Here is a 26296-nt window from a genome sequence, read left to right as displayed (position 1 = left end):
AAGTGAATAATAAAGCATTTAAGAATAAACAATGATGATCTAGAATGAATCACGGCATTCTAGCAAAATTAATACAGATATGTTGTTTTCCCTTGTTCTTAAAAGGTACCTGTTATTTTGACTCCTTCTTTTGTTTCAGCTGGTACACCAACGCCAAACTCGTTTTCTCCAGAGACTCTGAAGTAGTAAGTAGCACCTTCTTGTAAGTTGGTAACTTTGTAGGAAAGGCGGTTACAGTTGTTGGTGACAGAGACCCATGCTTTCTTGCTGGCCTCACGTTTTTCTATGTGGTACTTCTTCACTGGTGCTCCTCCATCGTTTTCAGGAACATCCCAGGATAATACCGCACTCTCTTTGGTTACCTCGTGCACCGTAACATTGGCAGGAGGACCTGGAGAATCTAAAACTTTGACAACAAAGGTCAGTGAAGCAGCATTCAACACATTCTGAATTGTTAATGTGTACTTTCCAGAATCATTTCTGTTGGCATTTTCAATAGTAAGTGATGTACGAGAATCTATAGAATCAATATATGCTCTGGTGCGGAGGTCAGTGTCTGGCTTACTCCATGACACACTCGGTACTGGTCTTCCTCGGAAAGGCACAGTCATGGTAAATGAGGCACCAGCCTTGACAATCAAAGTCTTCCTCATTTCGCTGTCAATATCAAAAACAGGTTCTTCTTCTCTTTCTTTTGCTATCTGAGGTTCGGAACTGTCACTGGGGTCACTAGCACCAACCTTGTTGACAGATCTTATTCTGAAAACATATTCAGCTCCTGTTGTTAGTCCACTCATTGTGTATTCTGTGCCTCTGAAACTCTGAATGGCAGTTGTCCAATCAGTTTCATCAGACTTTTTGTATTCAACAGTGTATCCGGTTATTGGGGCCCCCCCATCAAACAAGGGCTTAACCCAGCCAATAGTTATAGTGCTCTTGCCAGAGTCCACAATCCTGGGTTTGGATGGAGGAGATGGTAAGAACACTGGATCTTCTGCCCGAACTAAGGGAGTGGTTTCACTTGGAAGACTTAGACCAGCAGCATTTTCTGCATAAACCTGATATTCATATTCACATCCTTCCCGAAGTCCTGTTGATTTCACTCTCAGATCGTAAACTGGTTTTTTGTTTACACGTACCCATCGTAGGCCATTTTTCTCTCGCCTTTCAATTATGTATCCAGAGATATCACTGCCACCATCACTCTCTGGTCTTGACCAGCAAAGCGTCATGGAATCTTTGGTCACCGATGTAACTTCCACAGATGTGGGCGGGCTTGGAACTGTAAAGGGGTCTAGGGCCTTCACAGCTACACTCTCTAGGGTCTCACCAGTACCGTATTTGTTAACCCCAGTTACTCTAAAGATGTATTCATTGCCTTTGAGTAACTTGGTCACTTTACACGATGTGGTCCTCAGCTCTGCTTCACATATTGTCCAGGCAAGGCGGCTTGTTTCACGCTTTTCTACAATGTAATAGTCAATATCTGCACCACCATCTTCTTGAGGACGTCCCCAGGAAAGAGAGCATTTCTCAGCAGTCAGGCCACTGATTTCCAGTGGTCCTGCTGGTGGGCCAGGCCTGTCAAGTACCTTGCAATTAACTGCCACAGAGCGAGTTCCTGCAACATTCTTCAACATTAGTATGTATTGCCCAGTGTCTCGCCTTATACAATCTTTAATTGTTAACAAGGTTGTACAATCTGTTGAGACAATTTCTGTTCTCGCTCTTTCTTCAATTTCAACACCATCCTTGGCCCAGGAAATTACTGGCAGAGGTCGCCCTGCAATGTCTGCATTTATCTTAAGGACTTCTCCAGCTTTGACGACGATAACATCTCGGAACTTGACATCCATCATAATTCTTGGAGCCTCAACATCATCTTTGACTGTAATTGGTCCAGTGGACTCAGATGGTTCACTAATTGAGTCAGCGGCATTTCTTGCGAAAACCCGGAATTCGTAACGCTGATCTTCAGTAAGTTCAGTTACTTCGAAGTATGTTTCCTGTACATTAGTGTAGTTGCACTTCAGCCACCTGCCATCTGGTAGTTCCCGACGTTCAATAATGTAGCCTGTGATCTTAGCTCCACCGTCATAATGTGGTTTAGACCATTTGAGTGAGACTGACTTTCTTGTGATATTTGTGACTTCAGGTTGTCCAGGAGGGTCACAGGGATCTCTTGCAGGAACCGGTTCACATGCTTTACTGCATTTACCAATTCCAGCAATATTCTCAGCATATACGCGATACTCATACATCAGTCCTTCATCAAGACCAGAGACTTTCATTTGAGTATCTGCAATGGGGATTTTATTTGCTTTTGACCAAAGAATGCTGCTTCTTTCTTTATACTCAAGGTGATAGCCAATAACTTGACTTCCTCCGTCATTAACTGGCACTTGCCAGCTCACAAGCATGGTAGATTTTGTGGCATGTACAACTTTAGGAGTACCGGGAGGACCTGGAGGGGTGAACGGATATTCTGCAACAACGGGTGAAGATTCGCTGTAGGAGCTCTTTCCATACCGGTTTTCTGCACACACACGGAACTGGTACTCACTTCCTGTTGTCAAACGAACTATTTTAATGGATGTTCTTGCAACTGCTTGTGAAACTACTTGCCATGTGGTAGAAGTGGTTTCTCTCTTTTCAACAATGTAATTGCTAATTTGGCAGCCACCATCATATTCTGGAGCAGTCCAAGAAATGGTTACATTGTCACAACTAACCTCATCAATATGTATAGGCCCTGGTGGTCCCGGTTTATCAAGGACAATTATAGTAATAGGAACTGTTAGAGATCCAGCGCTGTTTGAAACACACAATTCATAAGTTCCAACATCTTCCCTTGAAGCTTCTTTAATACATAGTGTTGTGACAGTCTTTGAAGAAGAAACATTGATTCTAGTTGTCTCTCTGAGAATCTGACCATCTTTTTTCCAGCTTATAGTAGCTTGAGGTCTTCCCTTGAATGGTACATCAATCTTGAGTTGGTCTTTAGCCTTTACATTGAAAGTATGGAAAGGAAGCTCAACTGAAGGCTTTATTTCTATATCCTTTGCAATTACTGGCACTCCAAGTTGTCTTGGATCACTTCTTCCTTTTTCATTAACTGCAGCTACCCTGAAGATATATTCTTCTCCAGCAGTTAGGCCGGATATAGTTGCTTCTAGAGTCTTAACTTGTGTGCAAGTGCTCCATTTTTCACTGCCTTTAGTCTGCATTTCGACCACGTAACCAGTAATTTTGCTGCCACCATCACTTTCTGGTTTCTCCCACTTAATTGTAGCTGTATCGCGTGTCACATCCACAAGAGTTACTCTTCCTGGTGGCAGGGGTGGTTCTGACACTTTAACAGGTTCAGTTGTTTCACCTGGCAAACCAATCCCATATTCATTGGCAGCCAAGACTCGGAAGTAGTAAGAACAGCCTTCTTGTAGATTTTCAATTTTAAATGTATTCTTGGTGCAGTTGTTTGTAATAGTAGCATAGGCTTTCCTTGTAGTTTCTCGCTTTTCAACAATGTAGTTTGTAATCTTGGCTCCACCGTCAATAAGTGGTGGTTCCCAGGACAGTGTCACTGAGTCTTTCTTCACTTCTCTTACGGTCAGATTTACAGGGGCACTTGGTGAATCAAGAACTCTGACATTAACAAAAGCTGTTTTGGAGCCACTGTTATTTTCAAGAGTCAGGTTATACCGACCACTGTCAAATCTGGTAACATTATCAATCACCAACATGGTATATGAGCTGGTCACCTCAACCTGGGCCCTCTCAGTGAGAACTCCTTCAGCCTTTTCCCATTTAACTTCAGGTTCTGGTCGACCTTTGATAGTGACAAATAAGCGTAAAGTGGCACTGGCACGAAGAATGACCACCTTTCTGAGGTCAGCGTCAAGTTCTATTTCTGGTGGCTCTGTCCTCTCTTTAGCAACCACAGAACCAGGTATAGTTGCAGGTTCACCTACACCTTCAGAATTGAGGGCACAGATACGGAAGTTATATTCAGTATTTTCTTTAAGCTTGGTCACTGTGAACTGCTTTCCTTGTAATCCTGTTGGTGGAGTGCAAGTTGTCCATTCATCAGCTGTGGCTTCTTTGACCTCAATAACATAGCCTTTAATAGGTGCACCGCCATCGTAAATTGGCTTATTCCATGCCAGGGAGACAGAAGATCTGGAAGTGTCTGTCACTTTTGGATTGCTTGGAGGACCTGGTGGATACAAGGCATCACATGCACGGTACAAAACAGATGGCTCACTAGGTTCACCCACACCAGCTGCATTCTCAGCAGCAACTCTGAATTCATAGGAATGGCCTTCAGTAAGTCCAGTTACCCTAAATCGCAGATCTGTTAGTGTTTTCTTGTTGCACTTTGTCCATCGAACACCCTCTTTATCTCGTTTTTCAAGAATGTAGCCCTCAATTTCAGCACCTCCATCATCTACTGGGCGTGCCCATGTTACTACCATAGAATCTTTGGTGATTGCTGAGGCTTCAGGTGTTGAAGGGGGACCTGGTAGCTTATAAGGATTACAAGCTATAACAGGCTCAGATTCCAGGGGCTCTCCAATTCCATATTCATTCACAGCCATGACACGGAAAATGTACTCATTACCAGGGAGAAGTTTGGTGACTTTGTAGTTAAGGGCCTGCACCTCAGTTGAAACCTGAGTCCAGGAGAGTCTGCTTGTCTCTCTCTTTTCAATGATGTAATGTGAAATATTAGCACCACCATCTTGCAGAGGTGGGTTCCATGCCAGATAACATTTTTCTGCAGTAACTCCAGAAACTTTCAGAGGCCCTCCAGGAGGCCCTGGTCTGTCAAGCACCTTTACAGTGATTGGTATAGCCTTTGTACCACCAACATTGCTCAGTTTCAGAATATACTGCCCTCCATCGGTCCGTATACAGTCTTTGACAACAAGAGTTGTTTTCTGAATAGTAGATTTAATTTCCATCCTAGCAGCTGTTTCTTCAAGTTCTTTTCCATCTTTTGACCAAACGATATCAGGTATAGGTTTGCCACGAATGTCAGCTTCAAGAACAAAAGTCTCTCCTGCATGAACAATAATAACATCTCTATATTTTGGATCCAATGAGGCATTTGGTGCATCAATTTCATCCCTTGCAGTAATGGCACCACTACTTTCAGACGGTTCACTCAAGTTGCCGGCTGCATTTCTTGCAATTACTCTAAATTCATATCTTTGGTCTTCTACAAGTCCACTCACTGTAAATTCAGTTTCTAATACATTGGTAAAGCTGGCTTTCATCCAGCGACCATCAGGTAGGTCTTTCTTTTCTACAATATAACCTGTTATTTTGCTACCACCATCATAGGCAGGTTTCTTCCATTTTAGTGTGACACTGTTTCTTGTAATAACAATGGCTTCAGGACGACCAGGTGGGTCACAGGGATCACGAGCAACAAAACATTCTGATACTTTGCTAGGCTTGCCAATACCAACAATATTTTCAGCAGAAACTTTGAACTCATATTCAAGGCCTTCATCAAGCCCAGTTGTTTTGAATTTGGTGTCTTGAATGGGGGTCTTATTTAACTTGACCCATAAAATGCTGTTCTTTTCCTTCTGTTCAAGATGGTAGCCAATAACTTTGCTGCCTCCATCATTAACTGGCTCGTGCCATTCGACAAGCATTTGATCTTTTGAGACTGATGTCACAAATGGAGTTCCAGGTGGTCCAGGTTCTTTAAATGGATATTGTACAATAATTGGTTTAGAGTCCAGAGAGGTACTTTTTCCATACCTGTTTTCAGCAAAAATTCTAAACTGGTACTCACTGCCTGTTTTCAGTTTGATTATTTTAATTGTTGTTCTTGCAACTGTTGCTGATACTATTTGCCAAGTGGTGGTGGTTGTATCTCGCTTCTCTACAATGTAGTTACTTATTTGGCAGCCGCCAGTATAGGCTGGAGGTTCCCAAGATACGACCACAAAGTCTGCACTAACTTCATCAAACTTTACTGGTCCAACTGGAGGTCCAGGCTTTTCTAAAATAATAATGCTGAGATTTTCTGTTGCTGTGCCTGCACTATTTGTTGCTGTTATGGTGTATTTTCCAAAGTCATCTTTGCTACTTTCTTTAATATTTAAAATAGTTGAGGTCGCTGTTTCTTCAACATTTACTCTCGTGGTCTGTTTAAGAGGCTCACCATCTTTGACCCAAGAAATTTTAGGTCTTGGTCGGCCAATGACAGGAATTTCTATTTTAAGGTCTTCTCCAGCTTGGACACTATATGTGTTAAACGGTAATTTAAATGTAGGCTGTATAGTCAAGTCCTTGGCTATGACAGGAACACCAAGCACTCTTGGATCGCTTTTTCCTTTCTCATTATAAGCCTTGACACGGAACTGATATTCTTGTCCAGAACTCAAGCCAGTAACAACAGCATTACAGACTTTGGATTCAGCCACAACACTCCATTTCTCGGTTCCTTTGGGCTGCATTTCAACAACATAGCCCAGGATTCTGCTTCCACCATCATGTTCAGGCTTCTCCCACATAAGGGATGCACTGGTCTGGGACACATCGGTGAGTGTGACCTTTCCTGGTGGGGAAGGAGGTTCAGAAGCTTTTACGGCATCTGTGGTTTCCACTGGAACACCAACTCCAAATTCGTTCTCAGCCATGACTCTAAAGTAATAAATGGCTCCTTCTGTTAGGTTTTCAACTTTAAAGCTTGTTTTGTTGCATTTACTGCTCACATTAGCATATGCTTTTCTGGTTGACTCACGTTTATCAATAACATAATTCTTAACCTTTGCCCCTCCATCAATGATGGGTGGTTCCCATACTAGAAGAACAGAATCTTTTCTGATTTCTTTGACTGCCAAATTCTGCGGTGGCCCTGGGGTATCAAGAACCTTCACAGTTACAAAAGCAGACTTAGATCCACTGCTGTTTTCCAACTTGAGAATGTATTTCCCAGCATCATTTCTATCACAGTTATCTATTGATAGTTGGGTATAGTTTACTCCCTTTTCAATTTGGACCTTATCTGTGAATTCACCTTCCTCTCGAGACCAAGTGATCTCAGGGGTTGGGCGACCTTTGAAGGGAATATGAATTCTGGCAGACCCACCAGCTCTTACAACGATTCCTTTCCTTAACTCAGAGTCAAGGTCAAGTTCAGGAGCTTCAAGTTTATCTTCTGGCTTCACAGTACCAGGAACTGATGCAGCCTCACCTAAACCAACTTTGTTGAGGGCACAGACTCGTATTTTATATTCTTGGTGTTCAATGAGTTTTAAGATTTCAAATCGAGTGACTCTCAGGCCAGTCTGTGGAGTAACTATTTTCCATTCTTCTTCATCTGCTTTACAGATTTCTATGACATATCCCAGGACCTCACTGCCACCATCATAGATGGGTTTACCCCAGGCAAGTGTAACTGAACTTTTAGTGGTGTCCACAATGTGTGCATTGGTGGGTGGGCCAGGTTTGAACACAGGATCACAAGCCTTATAATAAACTGTAGCTGGACTTGGTTCTCCAACTCCAGCAGCATTTTCAGCAGAGACTCTGAATTCATACTCATGGTCTTCTGTTAATCCTGTTACTCTCAGTCGCAAATCTGTAATGCGGCGTTTATTACATTTTATCCACCGAATGCCACTTCTGTCTCTTTTCTCTACAATGTAACCAATAATTTCACTTCCACCATCACTATCTGGACGGTTCCAACAGACAGTCATAGAATCTTTGGCAATGTTTGTGATTTCCAGGCTTTTTGGTGGTCCAGGAAGCACAAATGGATTTTTCATTAGTACTGGTGCAGATTCCAAAGGCTCTCCAACACCATATTTATTGACAGCCATTATACGGAAAATATATTCATTTCCTTCTAGGAGTTTGGTAATTTTCAGAGAATTAGTCACAACTTCTGAAGCAACTATAGTCCATGCAAGTCTACTGGTTTCTCGCTTTTCAACAACATAGTGAGAAATGTCACTGCCACCATCCTGAAGTGGTGGGGCCCATGCTAACGTGCATTTTTCAGCCGTAACTCCAGTAACCTGAACTGGCCCTTCTGGTGGTCCCGGTCTATCTAATACTTTTACATTTACTGGGAAGGACTTAGAACCTGCCACATTGGAGGCTCTTAAGATATACTGTCCACCATCAATTCTAATGGCATCCTTTATGATAAGTAAGGCCTTGAAATCTGTGTTCTTTATTTCACATCTGGCAGATTCTTCAACTTCTTTATCACCTCGTAACCACTCAATGGTAGGTAGAGGCTTTCCATGGACGTCAGCCTCAAGCCTGAATGTTTCTCCAGCATTTACCACTATTGTGTCTCTGAATTTTGGATCCATTGAAATTCTTGGGAGTTCAACCTCATCCTTGGCGGTTATTGGCCCAGTACTGTCAGAGGGTTTACTTACTGCACCGGCTGCATTCTTTGCAATGACTCTGAACTCGTATCTTTGATCTTCAGTGAGACCTGACACAGTAAACTGAGTTTCGATGACATTTGTGAAACTAGCTTTCATCCAGCGACCTTCAGGTAAATCGCGTTTCTCTACAATGTAGCCTGTAATCATACTCCCACCATCATACACAGGCTTGGTCCACTGTAAAGTGATTTCATTTCTTTTAACTATTATTGCTTCTGGGGTTCCTGGTGGGTCACAGGGATCTCGGGCCACATAGCATTCGGAACTCTTGCTTGGTTTGCCTACACCAACAATATTTTCAGCACAAACTCTGAATTCATATTCAATGCCTTCTTCAAGGTTTAGCACTTTGAACTGGGTGTCATGAATAATAGTCTTGTTGACTTTTGTCCACAAAATACTATTTCTCTCCTTTCTTTCGAGGTGGTAGCCTATGATAGGGCTTCCACCATTATTGATTGGTTCATGCCACTGTATGACCATAGAGTCTTTGGCGATGGCTATGGCAGATGGTGTACCTGGAGGACCTGGTTCTTTGTAGGGATATTGAGCTACAACTGGTTCTGACTCCAAGGCAAAGCTTTGTCCGTATCTGTTTTCAGCAAATATTCTGAATTGGTATTCGGTACCAGTTTTCAGTTTGGTTACTTTGAGTGTAGTTCTAGCAACAGTAGCAGAAACAATATCCCATACTGTGGTGGTTGTGTCTCTTTTCTGAACAATGTAGTTAGTAATCTGGCAGCCCCCTGTGTATAATGGAGGCTGCCAAGATAATGTAATACTCTCAGCACTGACCTCATCAAATTTAACAGGTCCTTTTGGAGGATCAGGTTTATCTAGAGTTATAATTTCAATGGATGCTGTTTTCTGACCAACAACATTGGCAACTGTGATTCCATAGTGTCCACTGTCATCTTTATGAGTTTCTTTGATAGTGAGTGTGGTGAGGTCAAGTGAGTCGGTAACATTGATTCTTGTGGTCTGCTTCAGAGGAAGATCATCTTTAGTCCAGGTAATAGTTGGTTTAGGACGTCCAGAAATTGGTACCTCTATTTTCAAATCTTGGCCAACCTGTACACTGTAACTGCTGAATGCAGGTCTTACATCGGGCTCTATAACCAGATCTTTGGCAATGATGGGTACTGCGAGGGACCTAGGATCACTTCTTCCCTTTTCATTTACAGCAACGACTCTAAAAAGATATTCCTCTCCCTGAGTTAGGTTGGTTATTACTGCCTCAAGGGACTTTACCCGAGCACATTCTGACCACTTCTCACTGTGTTTAGCTTGCATTTCCACAATATACTGAATGATTTTACTGCCACCATCATGTTCAGGCTTTGTCCAACTCAGAGAGACACTGTTTCTGGTCACATCATCCACAGTTATTTTTCCTGGAGGTTGTGGGACTTCTGCAACCTTAATTGGATCAGCAGTGCGGGCAGGAAGGCCGATACCATACTCATTCTCAGCTGTGACTCTAAAGTAATAACTGCAACCTTCTTGGAGTTGATCGATTTTCCAAGAATTCTTATGGCAATTGGTTACAACAGCAGCATATGATTTTCTTGTGGCTTCGCGTTTCTCAACAATGTAATTTTTGATTTTAGATCCCCCATCTATCAAAGGAGGTTCCCATGTAATTGATACTGAGTCTTTGGTGATTTCTGTGACTTTCAAGTTGATAGGTGGACTTGGTGTATCCAGGACTCTCACAGTAACAAAGGCAGACTTTGTTCCACTGCTGTTCTCTAACGTGAGAGTATATTTTCCACTATCATATCGATTGACATTTTCAAGAACCAGAGAAGTAAAACTGCTAGTGACATCAATTATAGCTGCATCTCGGATTTCACCATCCATCTTCCCCCATTTAACTTCTGGGGTAGGACGACCTTTTATAGGAACAAAAAGCCTTAAGGAGCCACCTGCCCTTATATTTATAACTTTCCTTAGTTCTAGGTCAAGATCTATGTCTGGTGCTTCCAATTTTTCTTCAACTAGTACAGGTCCAGGGACGTCAGCATGTTCACCAACTCCAGCTTTATTAATGGCACAAATTCGGAAGTTGTATTCATGCTTTTCCATCAGCTTCTCTACTTCTATATTTGTTTTAATGATTCCATGTGGTGGAGTGCACATTGTCCATTCACCAACACTCACATCACATTTTTCAACAATGTACCCTTGGATTTCACAGCCACCATCATATATTGGTTTGCTCCAGGAAAGGAAAACTGAAGATCTGGTGATATCCATGACTTTGGGGTTGTTTGGAGGACCTGGTTTGTAAATAGGATCACAAGCTTTTTGGTGTGCGGAAGGAGGGCTTGGCTCACTAAGTCCAGCGGCATTCTCAGCTGAGACTCTGAATTCATAATCGTGATTCTCTATGAGCCCAGTTACTCTCAAGCGCAACTCCCCAATCAGACGCTTGTGGCATCTCGTCCAGCGAATGCCTTCTTTGTCCCGTTTTTCAAGAACATATCCAAGAATCTCACTACCACCATCAGATGCTGGTCTTTCCCATACAACGATCATTGAGTCCTTGGTCACTGTTGTGATTTCTGGAGCTTTTGGTGCATCCGGGACTACAAATGGATTCTTGGCAATTAATGGCTCAGATTCAAGTGGTTCACCAACACCATATTTGTTTACAGCCATTATACGGAAAATATATTCATTGCCTTCAAGAAGCTTAGTAACCTTGCAGCTGAGAGTTTGCACATTGGCATCAACCACAGTCCAGACTAGACGGCTGGTTTCTCGCCTTTCCACGATATAATTTATGATATCACTCCCACCATCTTGAAGTGGGGGTTTCCAGGCTAGTGTGCATTTTTCTGCTGTAACTCCTGATATAACAACAGGTCCTTCCGGTGGCCCTGGTCTATCAAGAACTTTCACATTCACAGTAACTGATTTCTCTCCCGCAACATTTTTGGCCTTCAGAATATAATTTCCACTGTCAACACGTACTGCATCCTTTACACTAAGACTGGTGGCAAAGTCAGTGCTCTTTATCTCTAATCGAGCTGTGCTTGAAAGCTCCTGGTCACCTTTTATCCACTGAGTGGTTGGTATTGGTTTGCCATGTATATCTGCATCAATCTTGAATGACTCACCAGCATGAATCACAACTGTGTCTTTGTACTTGGGGTCCATACTTATTCTTGGTGGCTCTACCTCGTCTCTTGCTGTTATTGCTCCCGTGCTTTCTGAAGGCTCACTAAACACTCCTGCTGCATTTCGAGCTATAACTCGGAACTCATATCTATGATCTTCAATTAGGCCAGTTACTTCAAACTGGGTGTCAATGATATTTGTAAAACTGGCTTTCATCCAGCGGCCCTCAGGTAATTCTTTCTTCTCAACTATGTAACCGGTGATCTTGCTTCCACCATCATAGGTAGGTTTCTTCCACTGAAGAGTCACAGAATTCCTTGTGACAATGATTGCCTCTGGTCGTCCTGGCGGATCACATGGGTCACGAGCTACATAGCATTCTGATGGTTTACTCGGCTTGCCGATGCCCACAATGTTTTCTGCAGAGACTCTAAATTCATACTCAATGCCCTCCTCGAGGCCAGTTGTCTTAAACTTGGTTTGAGGAATGGGTGTTTTATTCAATTTGACCCAGAGGATGCTATTTCTTTCCTTGCGTTCTAGATGATAGCCAATGACTCTGCTTCCTCCATCACTGACTGGCTCATGCCATTGTACTTCCATGCTGTCCTTAGAGGAGAATGTGACGAACGGTGTGCCAGGTGGACCAGGAACCTTGAATGGATACTGGGCAACAATGGGCTCTGAATTGAGGTAGGTACTCTTTCCGTATCTGTTTTCAGCAGCAATTCTAAACTGATATTCACATCCGGTCTTTAATCTGCAGGCCTTTATTGTTGTCCTTGCAACTGTAGCTGACACAATTTGCCAAGTGGTTGTGGAGGTGTCCCGTTTCTCTACGATGTAGTTATTGATAGAACTTCCACCATCATACTTTGGTGGCTCCCAGGAAAGAGTAATGCTGTCAGCTGTCACTTCATCCATTTTAACTGGTCCAGTTGGAGGCCCTGGTTTGTCAAGAACAATAATATTAAGAGTTTCAGTAGCCTCACCAGCTGAATTAGTCAGTTTAACTACGTAACGCCCAACATCTTCTCGGCAGGCTTCCTTTATTGTCAGTAGTGAATTATTTTCTGTGCTTTCTGCATTTACTCTAGTTGTCTGCTTCAGTGGTACATCATCTTTATGCCAGGTTACAGCTGGTGTAGGGCGTCCAATGAATGGAACATCAACTTTAAGGTCTTCACCTGCTAGCACAGTGAAGGTATTGAACAGGAGTTTGAAGGCTGGTGGAATGACAAGATCTTTAGCAATTACTGGCACACTCAGTTGTCTGGGATCACTGATGCCCTTTTCATTTTGAGCTGAAACACGGAAAGAATATTCTTCACCCTGGATCAGTCCAGTTATAGTGGCTTCCGTGACTTTAACTGTGGCACACGTGGCCCATTTGTCACTGCCTTTGCTCTGCATCTCTACAATGTAGCCTAAAATGCGGCTGCCTCCATCATGCTCTGGTTTCTCCCAAGAGAGTGACACACTATTTCTTGTGACGTCCACCAAAGTGATTTTTCCTGGAGGAAGAGGCCGTTCTGATGCCTTTACAGACTCTGCGGTTTCAGCAGGCAGCCCAATGCCATATTCATTTTCAGCAAGAACCCTGAAATAGTAACTACAGCCTTCTTGAAGCTGGTCTACCTTCCAGGAAGTTTTGTGGCAGTTTGTTGCAACAGTTGAATATGCTTTTCTCGTTGATTCCCGCTTTTCAACAATATAGTTCTTTATTTTGGATCCTCCATCAAGAAGTGGAGGCTCCCATGTCAGTGTGACAGATGTCTTTGTGACCTCTTTCACCTTCAGATCCTGGGGAGGGCCTGGCGTATCTAATACTCTAACATTGACAAATGCAGACTTACTGCCCGAGCTGTTCTCTACAGTCAGTATGTATTTGCCACTGTCAAATCTGTTTACATTTCCAACAATGAGCAGGGTGTAAGAGCTTGTGGATTCAATGCTAGCTTTATCCAAAGACTCTCCATGTTCTCGGGCCCACTTCACCTCAGGTGCAGGCCTTCCTTTGATTGGAACAAAAAGTCTTAGGGTGCAGCAGGCTCTTATAGTAACAACTTTGCGCAGGTCAGCGTCCAGTTCAATCTCTGGAGGCAGCATTCTGTCTTCAGCCTTTGGAGTTCCAGGGACAAGGGCAGGTTCCCCAAGTCCTTCAGAATTCATGGCATAGATGCGGATTTTATATTCCTGGTTCTCTATGAGACCGGTGATGGTATAAGAAGTTGCCTTGAGCCCAGCTGGTGGGGTGACAATCTGCCATTCATCTTCTTCCGGCAGGGCAATCTCAACCATGTACCCAGTGATTTCTGAACCACCATCATAGATAGGTTTATTCCATGCAATTGAAATGGATGATCTGCTTGTATCAAGAACACGTGGATTACCTGGTGGGCCAGGTTTAAACACAGCGTCACAAGCTTTATAAAAAGGACTTGTAGAACTTGGTGCGCTAATCCCAGCAGCATTTTCTGCCATAATCCTGAACTCATATTCATGCCCTTCTGTCAGTCCGGACACTTTATATCTTAAATCAGTAAGGGTTTTTTTGTTGCATTTCACCCAGCGTTGCCCAGCTTTATCACGCCGCTCAACAATGTAATTTGTGATTTCTCTTCCACCATCAGAGTCAGGATGTCCCCAGCAGACAATCATGGAATCTTTAGTGATAGCTGTAACTTCAGGGTTTTTGGGTGGATCAGGAGGTCCATAAGGATCCACGGCAAGCACGGGCTCTGATTCCAATGGCTCTCCAACTCCATATTTATTTACAGCCATGACTCGGAATATGTATTCATTGCCTTTCAAAAGTTTAGTGACCTTCAGTTTTGTTACTTGGACTTCAGAGGCAACATTTGTCCATGCCAATCTGCTGGTTTCACGTTTCTGTACTACATAATGTTCAATTTTGGCACCTCCATCATCCAGCGGAGGCAACCATGACAACACACATTTTTCTGCTGTCACATCAGATACAGCTAAAGGTCCTTCAGGTGGGCCCGGTCTATCAAGAACTCTGACATTGAAAATATGCTTGGCAAAGCCACCAGGATTAGTTGCTGTGAGGATATAGGCACCACTATCCTTTCTTGAGGAATCCTTGTTTATCAGATTAGTGGAGAAATCTGCAATTTTTATTTCTAATTTTACTGTGCCTTCAAGCTCTTTTCCATCCTTGGTCCATTCCATTGTTGGAGGTGGGCGACCAGAAACGTCAGCTTCTAGCTTGAATGCTTCGCCTGCCTTTAATACAACTGTGTCCTTAAATTTAACATCCACCATTATCCTTGGTGCTTCAATGTCATCCCTGCACGTGATAGCATCTGATGGCTCCGATGGTGGACTGACAGCACCAGCAGCATTTTTGGCAATTACACGGAATTCATATGCAGCATCTTCTGTTAGGCCACTGACTGTAAATTCATTCTCCAAAATGTTGCTGAAGTTGGCCTTCAGCCACCGTCCATTTGGAAGGTCTCTCTTCTCAACTATGTAACTAGTAATTTTAAAGCCTCCAGTATATTCAGGCTTAGCCCATTTAAGTGCCACTGTGTGTCTAGTAATATTTAGAGGTATTGGTTTCCCAGGTGGGTCGATGGGATCCAAAGCAAACACTGGTTCAGATGGCTTGCTTGGCTTGCTTTTGCCTGCCTTATTTTCTGCAATTACTCGGAATTCATAAGCAATGCCATCTGTAAGTCCACTGGATTTGAAAATATTGCCTGGTACTAATGCTTTGCTCACAGTTTGCCATTGAATAGCATTTCTTTCTTTTCTTTCAATGTGATACCCTAAAATGGGGCTTCCACCATCGGAAAGTGGCTCATGCCAGCTGATTGTCATTGAGTCTTTGGTAACTGCAGTTACCTGAGGGGTACCGGGAGGTCCAGGCACCTTAAATGGATAGCTGGCAACTACAGATGCTGATGTGATGCCTGGTCCAACTCCATACCTGTTTTGAGCTTTTACACGGAATTGATATTCCGCTCCAGTAGTAAGGCGAGTGGCTTTGTAAGTAGTACGTATAACAGTGGTTGCTAACTCTACCCATGTAGTACTATCAGTCTGTCGCATTTCCACTACATAGTTGCTTATTGGTACACCTCCATCATTCTCAGGTGGGTCCCAAGAGAAGGTTACAAAGTCAGATGAAACTTCATCAAATTTGATTGGTCCAGTAGGTGGCCCTGGGATATCATGAATTTGAACGGTGATGACATCGCCAACCTCTCCTACAATGTTCCTTGCCGTTAATGGATAGGGCCCACTATCACTTCTGACACACTCATTGATATTTAGGATGGTTGATGTTGCTGTATTCTCAACATTGACTCTCTGTGTCTGTTTAAGAACTTGGTCTCCTTTTTTCCAAGTAACTGTGGGCTTTGGTCGACCAAGCACTGGAATTTCAACTTTGATGTTTTCACCAGCTCTGGCAATGATCAATTTCTGATAGATGCCACGGAGGTCTAGCTCTGGAAGCATTGTCTGCTCCTTCACAATGACAGGTCTGCTTTCTCTAGGGGCGCTTCTTCCTGCACTGTTCACTGCCATCACTTGGAAGGTATATTCCTCCCCTTCCGTTAGATTCTTCACAACACATTCTAATCCTTTTACGGTTGTGATGTGGGTCCACTGGTCAGAGCCTTTTCTTTGGGCTTCAATTACATAGCCGGTGATCTTACTGCCACCATCGTGTCTGGGTTTGGGCCATGCCAAGCTGACTGTGCTCCTAGTTATGTCCATGATGTTAAGGCTGTCTGGGGGTGATGGTGCTTCAGAGGCCTTTACAGGTTCTGTGGTTTCTGCTGGCTCACCAATCCCATATTCATTTTCTGCCATTACTCTGAAGAAGTATTCACATCCTTCCGACAAGCCAGTGACTTTATATGTGCATTTATGGCATTTAGTGGTGACCGTGGAATAAGATTTCCGAGTTGCTTCACGTTTCTCAACGATATAGTTTGTAATACGTGAGCCCCCATCGATCAGAGGCAGGTCCCAGTGCAGGGTGACACTGTCCTTGGTGATGTCTGTTGGCTTTAAGTTAAGGACAGGGCCTGGTGTATCTAAGACTCTGACATTAACGAAGCCACTTTTCTTTCCAGCTGGGTTTTCGATGGTCATCACAAATTTGCCAGTGTCATATCTGTTACATTCTGGGATAATCAGGAGAGTAAATGATTCTGTATTTTCAATATTGGCTCGGTTTTTCAAGTTCACACCATCTTTGGTCCATGTCACTTCAGGAGCAGGACGACCTTTAATGGGCACAAAAATTCTAATACTGAGTCCTGCTCTAACCACAAGCGTTCTTTGAAGCTCAGCATCCAGTTCAAAGTCAGGAGCCATTTCCCGCTCTACAATTTCAACATTTGGAATCACTGCTGGCTCCCCAACACCTGCATCATTGATAGCGCTGATTCTGAAGTTGTATTTTTCTTTAGTCTGAAGATCAGGGACAACAAACTGAGTGATTCTGAGGGCAGTTCCTGTTGTATCTTTTATCCAGGCTTCATCTCCTACTTTTTGATGCTCTACCACATAGCCTGTGATTTCAAGTCCACCATCATAGTGAGGCTTGCCCCATGCTAAAGAAGCAGATTTCTTGGTAGTGTCAGTGACATGTGCATTTGAAGGTGGTCCTGGAGGATCTGAAAAAGATAAAAAAAAATATATATATATTAAGAGTTGGCTTTTGGATAACTTATCTGTAATACTGGAACTCCCAAATGAGCAGTGCTGGAAAGGATGAATACTAACATGCAGCATCTTTCATTAAAACAGGATTTGAAGCATCACTAGGTGGGCCAATTCCTGCTCTGTTTTCAGCACTGACACGGAATTCATAGGTGTTTCCTTCTTGCAGTCCTGTTACTTTGCATCTGAGGTCTGAAACGGGTGTCTTTGTTGCTCTCACCCATCGCAAGCCTTTCTTTTCTCTCCTTTCTATATGATATCCTGTAATTTCACTGCCACCATCATCAGTTGGTCTTTTCCAACTGACTGTGGCAGTATTCTTAGTGACGTTCGATATCTCTGGTTTTCCAGGAGGGCCAGGAGGACCTAGAAAAGAAGCAAATTTGTAAGTAATCCATGATTTTCTGAACTCTGCTGTAAATGTTTCTGTCAGTTCCCTTGCATGCTCTACGTACCAAATCTGTCTACCATTTTGACAGGTTCAGACTGTACAGGTTCTCCTTTGCCATAATGATTTACAGCGGAGACACGGAAGATGTACTCATTTCCCTGGATAAGCTTGGTTACCACATGCCTGCAAGACTGAATATCTTCAGCAACCACTGTCCACAAAAGTCTGCTGGTTTCTCTCTTTTCAAGAACATAGGATTTAATTGGTGATCCACCATCTTCCAAGGGAGGTGTCCATGTAAGTGTTGCTTTTTCAGCAGAAACATTACTGATTTCAATAGGACCTGGGGGACCAGGTACATCAAGGACTGTTACCTTCACATGTTCCTCCTTTGTTCCAAAAGGATTGGTAGCAGTGATTGTATATTCACCAGCATCTTTTCTACTAGAATACTTGACTGCAAGTGTGGAAGATGTTGGGGTTGAAGTTATCTGAGAGATATCTGATGGTCTGATATCTTTCCCTGCTCTGGACCAACTTGACTTTGGAAGAGGTTTGCCAAGAATGCTAATGGCACTCAAAACAATAGTTTCCCCAGCTTTAACTGTTAGCCCATCTTTTATTGTGGGGTCAAGGACAATGGTTGGTGCCTCTGCAAAGAAAAAAATACATTTTAATCAGAAAAGGAAGGAGGTTTAATTTTACTATTTTTTAATACAGTAAAAATAAAATTGACCTACCATATTCATCCTTGCAAATGATGGTTCCTGTACTTTCTGATGGAGCACTGATGGCACCTGCTGTATTCTTTGCCCTAATTCTGAATTCATATTTTCCACCCTCAACAAGGTCAGTTACTGTAAAAGCACAGTCAGGGACATTTACATGGTTGGCTTTCATCCAAGACTTAGAAGGTAGGTCCCGCTTCTCCACTATGTATCCAGTTAACTTGTGACCACCATCATATTTGGGTTCAGTCCATATGAGAGTCACTGAATTTCTTGTTACATTAATAACCTCAGGTTTGCCAGGAGGATCTAAAACATAAAAATAAGTCCAGTCAAACAAATGCTGATGTTTGCTTCATGTAGAAAAGCCCTTGGGTTTTTTTTCATATAATTAATGACTTACCAATTGGATCAAGAGCCACAACTGGCTCTGATGGCAGGCTTGGCTTGCCCACTCCTGCTAAATTGATTGCCATGACTCGGAACTCATATTCAAGACCTTCAGTTAATCCTGTCACTTTAAATTCTTTCATCCTTATTGGAGTCTTGTTAGCTCTCTTCCACAAAAGGCTGTTTCTTTCCTTGAACTCAATGTGATATCCTATGAATAAAACCACGAATGAATCAATGCAGAAGGGAAGCACAATACAGATTTATTTTACTATACATATGTTCAAATTAATTATTTACATACTGAACGCATAGTCATTCTTAACTCTACACTTTTATTACTGAGGCATAGTGCCATTTTTTTGCCCCTCTTGGAATATCCATCATTAGAACCCCTCAGTTGCACATTAGCTTACAAAAATAGATACTGTCACCATGAAAGTCTTTATTAACTGTCACATTAGGAGGTTTTCAGTGTAATTAAACATTAGTCATATGCACTGAAAGAAAAATACATTATTGCATATGCAGTATTATAAGTAATGAGCACACATTTATTTTGTTTTCACAGAAATAATTGGAAGGAGCATTGACATAAAGCTGTAGGATAAGAACAAACTAAATACCTGTAATTGGAGAGCCACCAGTCTTCTTGGGGTCGGTCCAGGTAAGAGATACAGAATCATGCCTAACATCTACAATATTAGGTGGTGGAGGAGCATCGGGCACATCTAGGAAAAAGCATGAAGCACAAATTTATAATAAGGAACCACCACAAAGCTATGTTTTATATTTTATATTTCTTCTTTTGAGACACTTACCAAATGGATGTTTAGCAACAATTGGCTCTGATTTCAGGCCTTCGCCTACACCATATTTATTTTCAGCACTGACTCTGAAGGTATATTCCATTCCCTCATGAAGTCTTGTTACTCTAAAGGTGGTTTTCTGGACAGCGGAGGCACATGTCACCCACTTGTTATTCACAGAATCTCTCTTCTCCAGGATATAGTTGGTGATTTCAGAACCTCCATCATCCTTTGGAGGAGCCCACTTTAAGGTCATGGCTTCTGCTGTGACTTCATCAAATTTGATTGGTCCGGTAGGGATGCCAGGCTTGCCAACCACTTTTATAGAGAGAGTTCCTTCCTTGGTGCCAGCAACATTCTTAAGCGTGATTGTGTATTTTCCAGCATCAGATTTTTGGCAATCATATACTACAAGAGTTGTGTTCACTGCAGTTGACTCAACACTGACTCTTGTGTCAGTTGCTAGAGGATCTTCTCCTTTCTTCCAGGATACTGATGGTGCTGGCTTGCCTTTTATGGGGATCTTAAGACGGAAGTTGCTGTTTTCTCTAGCCAAATAGCACAGATCAGGTAGATCCTTTAGGTCAAGATCAGGAGCCACTGTGAAACAGCAGACATAAATTATTAGGTTTTTTTTCTGCAGGTGCTGGAGATCAAGCCCAGGCCTCACACGTGCTGGGAATGCACTCTCTCATTGAGCTGGATAGCTGTCATATTCCCAGCCCTGCAAATGAGGACCAGTCAATTGACTCTTGCAAATCATTATAGCTTTTAATGGATTTTTTTTTTTGATAGTTCAGTGAGTAGGTCTCAAGAGTGCACCTTTGAAGACAATAAGATGTCTGGGGAGGGCCTTACCGACATCATCCTTTGCCATGACTGTGATTTCGCTTGGGGTGCCTTCTCCATTGTCGTTCTCAGCGCACACTCTGAAGGTATATTCCTTCCCTTCACTCAGATCTTTTGCGGTATACTGTAGGCTTAATGATTTCATAACTCGTTGCCACTTATTATCTTCAGTCAGGAAATCGACTGCATATCCCGTAATTCGACTTCCACCATCACTGCGTGGCTTTTTCCAGCCAATGGTGCAAGATGACTTAGTTACAGACAGTGCTTTCAGGTCCACAACTGGTCCAGGGGTTTCTACAGCAGAGGAGACATGATAAGTCCAAGCCCTAGACAACCAACGTAGGGTGTCACTCCACATGAAGGGGTTCAGTTTGCTCACCAGAAGCTTTGACGGCATCACGCGTTTCTCCAGGATCACCAATGCCATACTCATTTTCAGCAAATACCCTGAAAAAGTAGGATTTCCCCTCCTCCAAGTTAGATACTCTGAAACTTGTTTTTGAGCACTCAGTTGTCACTGTAGACCAGGACTTCCTCTCTGCATCACGTTTTTCTACCACATAGTTTATAATGGGGCTTCCACCATCGATAATGGGGGGGTCCCAGGTGACATAGGCTGAATCTTTGGATACTTCCTTTACAGTCACATTGACAGGAGGTCCAGGAGTATCTGGATAAATAGTAAATAGAAAGTGGAAAAAAATTTCATTTATGTAAATATACATAAACTATACTTTCAAACAACAGGATTTTTGTTCAAGTAGACTTACCAAGCACTTTCACTACAATGGTATATTCCTTTTTGCCACAGCTGTTCTCCAGGGTTAAGATATATTTTCCTGCATCATATTTGTTCACATTTTCACAGCGCAAGAAAGTGTCAAAGTCAGTTGACTTTATGTCCAGTCCAATCCTTTCTCTTAAATTGACATTTGGTTTGGACCAAGTAATCTTTGGAGGTGGCCGTCCTCTTACTGGCACATAGAGTCTCATTGTAACTCCGGCACGTAATATGAGTGTTTTCCGTAATTCAGCATCAAGCTCTCCCTCAGGTGGAACTGTGTAATTTGGGGTTGAAGAAAGTTAATAAAAATGTAATAGTCAGATGTGGTTCTTAAGACTGGCCTTATTACTCCAAAAATACATTTCTTTTCTAAAACTCATTTCTTATTCACTAAAACATCCTTAATATAATTCTCAAGAGTATTTCAATACTACCAGTTGTTGATTTTTCCACTTTCTAATATACTTTAAGCTCAACCACATATTGCTTAGACGATCTGTACTTTCTGTACTCAAAAATCCTACATACTCTCAAACTTTAAGCACATTAAAAGAAAGGTGATTGGTCCTTGACTCTCCTTCATTCTTGTTCTCTTCATTCTGTGAAGGCACTCTGCCATACACCGGACTCTGGCTCTCTCTATTATTTCATTGTAGAAGGAGAAGTACATAGTCATTGAAATGTAATGCCAAATAACTTTTTTTTTAGAGACAGGGTCTCACTATGTACTTGAGACTGACCTGGAACTCACTATGTAGCCCCAGCTGGTCTCGAACTCACAGCGATCCTCCTGCCTCAGCCTCCCAGTGCTGGGATTACAGGTGTGCACTACCACACCCGGCTTAGTAACTTTTTTTTTAAGGTAGAGGGAATAGATATGAAGAGTAAGTGGATAGAAGAAGTCAGGGAAGAGAATTTATAATGAAGAGGCTAGCAACTCTGTACTTAGAGACAGTAGCCTGGAAGAGTTAAATTGTAACTAGAAGACAGACAGTTCTTGAATTTAAAAACTGTCTTTATTCTCAGAATAAAATTCTCACATTCTATATTCTCTTGAAGACATGAAATTTTCATGTATATATGAAACGTTTTTCAAAATCACAAATCACCTTGCATTTCATTTGGCCTAGCATGAAATATCAACCCAGCACTCCTAAAATGTACGCCCGGAGTTACTAACTCTAAAGCTTGTAAGTGAATAAATCTACATAATGGAGTTCTGTCTCCCTGTTATACAATCCTATATATTGCTAAATAATACTTACTTAAGATGTCCTTGGGGCAGTGTTTATCTGGCACATCACTGGGGTCACTGTATCCTATCTTATTAACAGCATATACTCGGAACTGATATTCTGTGTTTTCAATCAGGCCAGTTACTTCAAAGCGGGTTTTCTGGAGCTTTTCTGGTAAATTGCACCTCACCCAGTGATCAGAGTCAGCTCGTTTTACTTCAACAAGATAACCGATGATAGGGCTACCACCATCATAAGCTGGCTTGCCCCAAGATAGACTCACGGAGCTGTGGGTTGTATCATATACTTTAGGGAAAGCCGGTGGGCCAGGAGGGTCTGAGGATAAAGAACAATAGAAAGTTTGAATTAAAACTTCATTTCTGGTTGCTTAATTCTGATTGTAAGAGTATGGAATGCTTTGATGAAAACTTACACAGAGGATCCTGAGCATACACAGCTTTGGATGCATCACTGGGTTTGCCTGGTCCAGCTTTATTTATTGCTGTGACTCTGAACTCATATTCAGTACCTTCTTGGAGACCTGTTGCTTTTATTGTTCTTTCTATCACAGGTTTTCTGTTGACCTTAGTCCAGTTCACTGCCTGCATTTCTCGCTTCTCAAGTAAATAGCCAGTGATGGGAGAGCCACCATCATCTGCTGGGGGTTTCCAGCTCACAGTCATGTGATCTTTGGTTATGTTGCTAATAACAGGAGGATCACAGCGTCCAGGTGGGTCTGCAGAGATGGATTGATTCAAAGGTCAGCTTTCCAAGCTAAATGATAATATTAAAAAATCAGAGGAAAAACAGTAAGAAAATGTTCCTACCATATGGGTTTTTAGCAATTGCGGGTTCAGTGAAGATTGGATCACCCACTCCATATTTATTTTCAGCACAGATACGGAACTGATACTCATGGCCCTCTATAAGTTTCTCCACGGTACAGCTGGTGATGGGTATCGTAGAAGAGACTTGAGCCCAGTTGGGCCTGCTTGTTTCACGTTTGTCCACAATATAGTTGGTGATTTCTGAACCTCCATCTTCAAGAGGAGGTTCCCAGGAAAGCATTGCACGATCTGAATACATTTTGTTGATTTTAACAGATGCAGGAGGACCTGGCTTATCTGAAAAATTAAGGAGGAAAGTTGAAGCCTTTCACTAATATACTTGGAATGGAGAATAAGTACAGAATAGAAGTTTGGACACCTGGGCTGCAGGCTTTATGTTATCATTAACTTCCTGTATGAGCTTGAAGTTGTAAGTTTTCAGAATCTTAGTTTCCTTATGTGTGAAATTAGCTAACTATAGTATATGATCTCTAATATAATCTTTTAGCTCTAAAGCACTATTGTTCTGAGATAAGATTAATTCGGTGGTTAGGAAATAGGTATCAGTATAAGTATCTTTTTTCTCACATATTACTTTGTAAATCTTATTTACTTCCCATCAACCAAGGTTAAAAAAAAAGGGATTCTCATTAAATTCATTAGTTACCTAATACTTTAAGCTTGATGGTGGCTGATTTGGAACCACTTGAATTTTCAGCAGTAATGGTATAATCTCCTGAGTCCTTTCGGTTAACGCTGAATAGTTCCAAGGTACACAGGTTCCGCTGCATGGCCATCTTTATGCCCTCTGCTGGTTTTACTGGTGTGCCATCTTTTTTCCAAGAAACAGTTGGCATTGGTTTACCAAAAACGGTAGCATCCAAGCAAACATTAGTTCCAGCTTTCACAGTGAGCAAAGATTTCATAGCCACACTCAGATCTATCCTGGGAGGAACTGTAAAGAAAAAAGATAAAAGAACTAAGTATATGCAAAACTATAATTCTTATTAATAATAGTAATTCATTTGCTATATATCTTTCAAGGATATTTTTACCTTACTAGATAAATAATTACATATATTTATGGAGTTCAAGGTGATATTTTGGTATATGTATACATTATGGCATGATTACATCAACATACCCATCCCCTCCCCTACTCAGAATTTTTTTTTTTTTTTTTTGTAGTGAGAACACTTAAAATCTACTCTTTTAGCAACATTATTAACTATGGTCATCATGCTATTCAGTTGATCACTAAAATTTATTCTTCCTGTCTAACTGGAACTTTGAGCCATTTGGCACCCTTCCTTTTTCCATCCCCCAACTCCAGGTAACCACCAAGAATAGTTTTTTTTTTCTTTAAGTAATATATTCATTTAAAAAGTAACAAAGTTTAATGTAGAAGTTTGACAATGCTGAGGACATAAAAAAGTAAATTTATATAATTTCAACAGTTCTAAAAAATCATTACTATCATTTAAATGCATTTGGTTGTCATATTTCTGTGACTGTAGTGTTGAGATTACAGTCTTCAGTTTTGTGTCTTGCTTTTAGTTTAGCATGTTGTCTCTGCAATAAAAGTTTTAGTGTCATATCCACAGCATCTATCACTTTATTTTCCCTTTTTGCATAGGGATAGGTTTAGTTGCTCTATTAGATGAAATTAACATGAATGCTGTACATCTCTGTCTGTAATGCTCAGTGGAATCCTACCATTCTCAGCAAGGATGGTCACTGGGTCAGAAGGTTCAGAAGGGGGGCTGATGTTTACTGCAGTCTTAGCAATTGCTCTAAATTGATACTGAGCATTCTCTTCCAAGCCAGTAGCCGTGTACTCTTCCTGGGGAATCTGGTGAGGTGTCGTATTGCACCGTACCCACTTATCACCGGGAAGTTTGCAAGCTTCTACAAAATAGCCAATAATTTTGCTTCCTCCATCATGCTTGGGCCGGGCCCAGATGAGGGATGCAGAATTCTTGGTGATATCAGTAACTTCAGGTTTCCCAGGAGGATCTGAAATTAGAAGAAATATTCTCAGCATTTAAATTGCTAACAGAAGTTTAAACCCCATACTTTACCTTATTACCCTGTTCCTAAGTAATAAGCTCAAAAGAATCCACTTTTGATTTTTGAGTATTTATTATGTGCTTACAAGAGTCACATGCAGTATGTTTTCATGGTAAGAGATAGAACCTATTCCTGAATGGAAATAGTAATCTTTAGAGGCTCCAAGATTTAAATGGCCTCTACAATATTGAAAAAACAAAGCAAACCCCCCACAAACTCACCAACTGGCATTCTTGCAGTTACATATTCTGTTGGTTTGCTGGGAGGGCTGGATCCAGCTTTGTTTAGGGCATAGATTCTGAATGAATACTCAAGACCTTCAACAAGGCCAGCGCAAGGATATTCAGTTGACCGGACGGCAGTGTCATTAGCTTTCACCCAGAGTAAACTGTTTCTCTCTTTGCGTTCAATCAAGTAACCAGTAATAGGGCTCCCTCCATCACTGTCTGGTCGGTCCCATGCGACAAATATGCAGTCTTTGTTGACTTTAGTGACTCGTGCATTCTTTGGTTCACTAGGCACATCTACAGATGAATATAAGGAACATGTCAATTTGCGCTTTCAGTAAGAGTGGAAAGAAAACATTTCTTTTCTCCTTGAAAAACACATACCAAATGGGAACTTAGCAAGCATCTTTGGAGATGTGAGAGGCTCTGAAATTCCAAATCGATTTTCAGCACGGACCCGGAACATATACTCCTGGCCTGGGATCAGCTTTCCAACCCTGCAAGAAGTTTTCGTGACCGAAGCTAGAGCTGTGACCCAGTCCCCTCGGCTCACGTCACACTTCTCCACTATGTAATTAGTGATGTTGCTGCCTCCATCCTCCAGTGGGATGTGCCACGACAGGGAACAAGCGTCGGCGTCGATGTCAGCAATGTCAAATGGAGGCTGAGGGGGCCCAGGTGCATCTGCAGGAACCAAGAGGGAAGAAACAGAAGGACATGGA

At 42.0% G+C, this 26296-nt stretch overlaps 1 protein-coding gene and 1 long non-coding RNA gene across 3 annotated transcripts in view; one reads left to right on the top strand and one right to left on the bottom strand.

The window, feature by feature from the left end:
- Ttn (titin) overlaps nt 1-26296 on the bottom strand; it is a 267108-nt gene that overhangs the window by 32462 nt on the left and 208350 nt on the right. Inside the window, 17 exon segments of the mRNA XM_033756300.1 lie at nt 110-17215; nt 17325-17627; nt 17717-18304; nt 18393-18689; nt 18784-18981; nt 19397-19501; nt 19592-20179; nt 20438-20725; nt 20811-21101; nt 21202-21489; nt 22481-22786; nt 22884-23186; nt 23278-23574; nt 23945-24232; nt 24994-25293; nt 25569-25871; nt 25959-26258. Of these exon segments, the coding sequence (XP_033612191.1) occupies nt 110-17215; nt 17325-17627; nt 17717-18304; nt 18393-18689; nt 18784-18981; nt 19397-19501; nt 19592-20179; nt 20438-20725; nt 20811-21101; nt 21202-21489; nt 22481-22786; nt 22884-23186; nt 23278-23574; nt 23945-24232; nt 24994-25293; nt 25569-25871; nt 25959-26258 (22149 nt within the window).
- On the top strand, nt 340-26058 carry LOC117283423. 2 transcript variants are annotated; one of them, XR_004514395.1, is made up of 8 exons: nt 340-420; nt 12099-12248; nt 17741-17949; nt 19342-19437; nt 20375-20514; nt 23022-23180; nt 23554-23707; nt 25866-26058. It is a non-coding gene; the product is annotated as an uncharacterized LOC117283423 (long non-coding RNA). The 2 variants fall into 2 exon arrangements; XR_004514396.1 differs by lacking the exons at nt 340-420; nt 12099-12248 and adding an exon at nt 17481-17646.

The sequence above is a fragment of the Fukomys damarensis genome, unplaced genomic scaffold (genome assembly GCF_012274545.1).
Source record: "Fukomys damarensis isolate Sample0158 unplaced genomic scaffold, DMR_v1.0_HiC HiC_scaffold_26, whole genome shotgun sequence".
NCBI lineage: Eukaryota > Metazoa > Chordata > Mammalia > Rodentia > Bathyergidae > Fukomys > Fukomys damarensis.
This window is presented reverse-complemented; position numbering and strand designations above follow the sequence as displayed.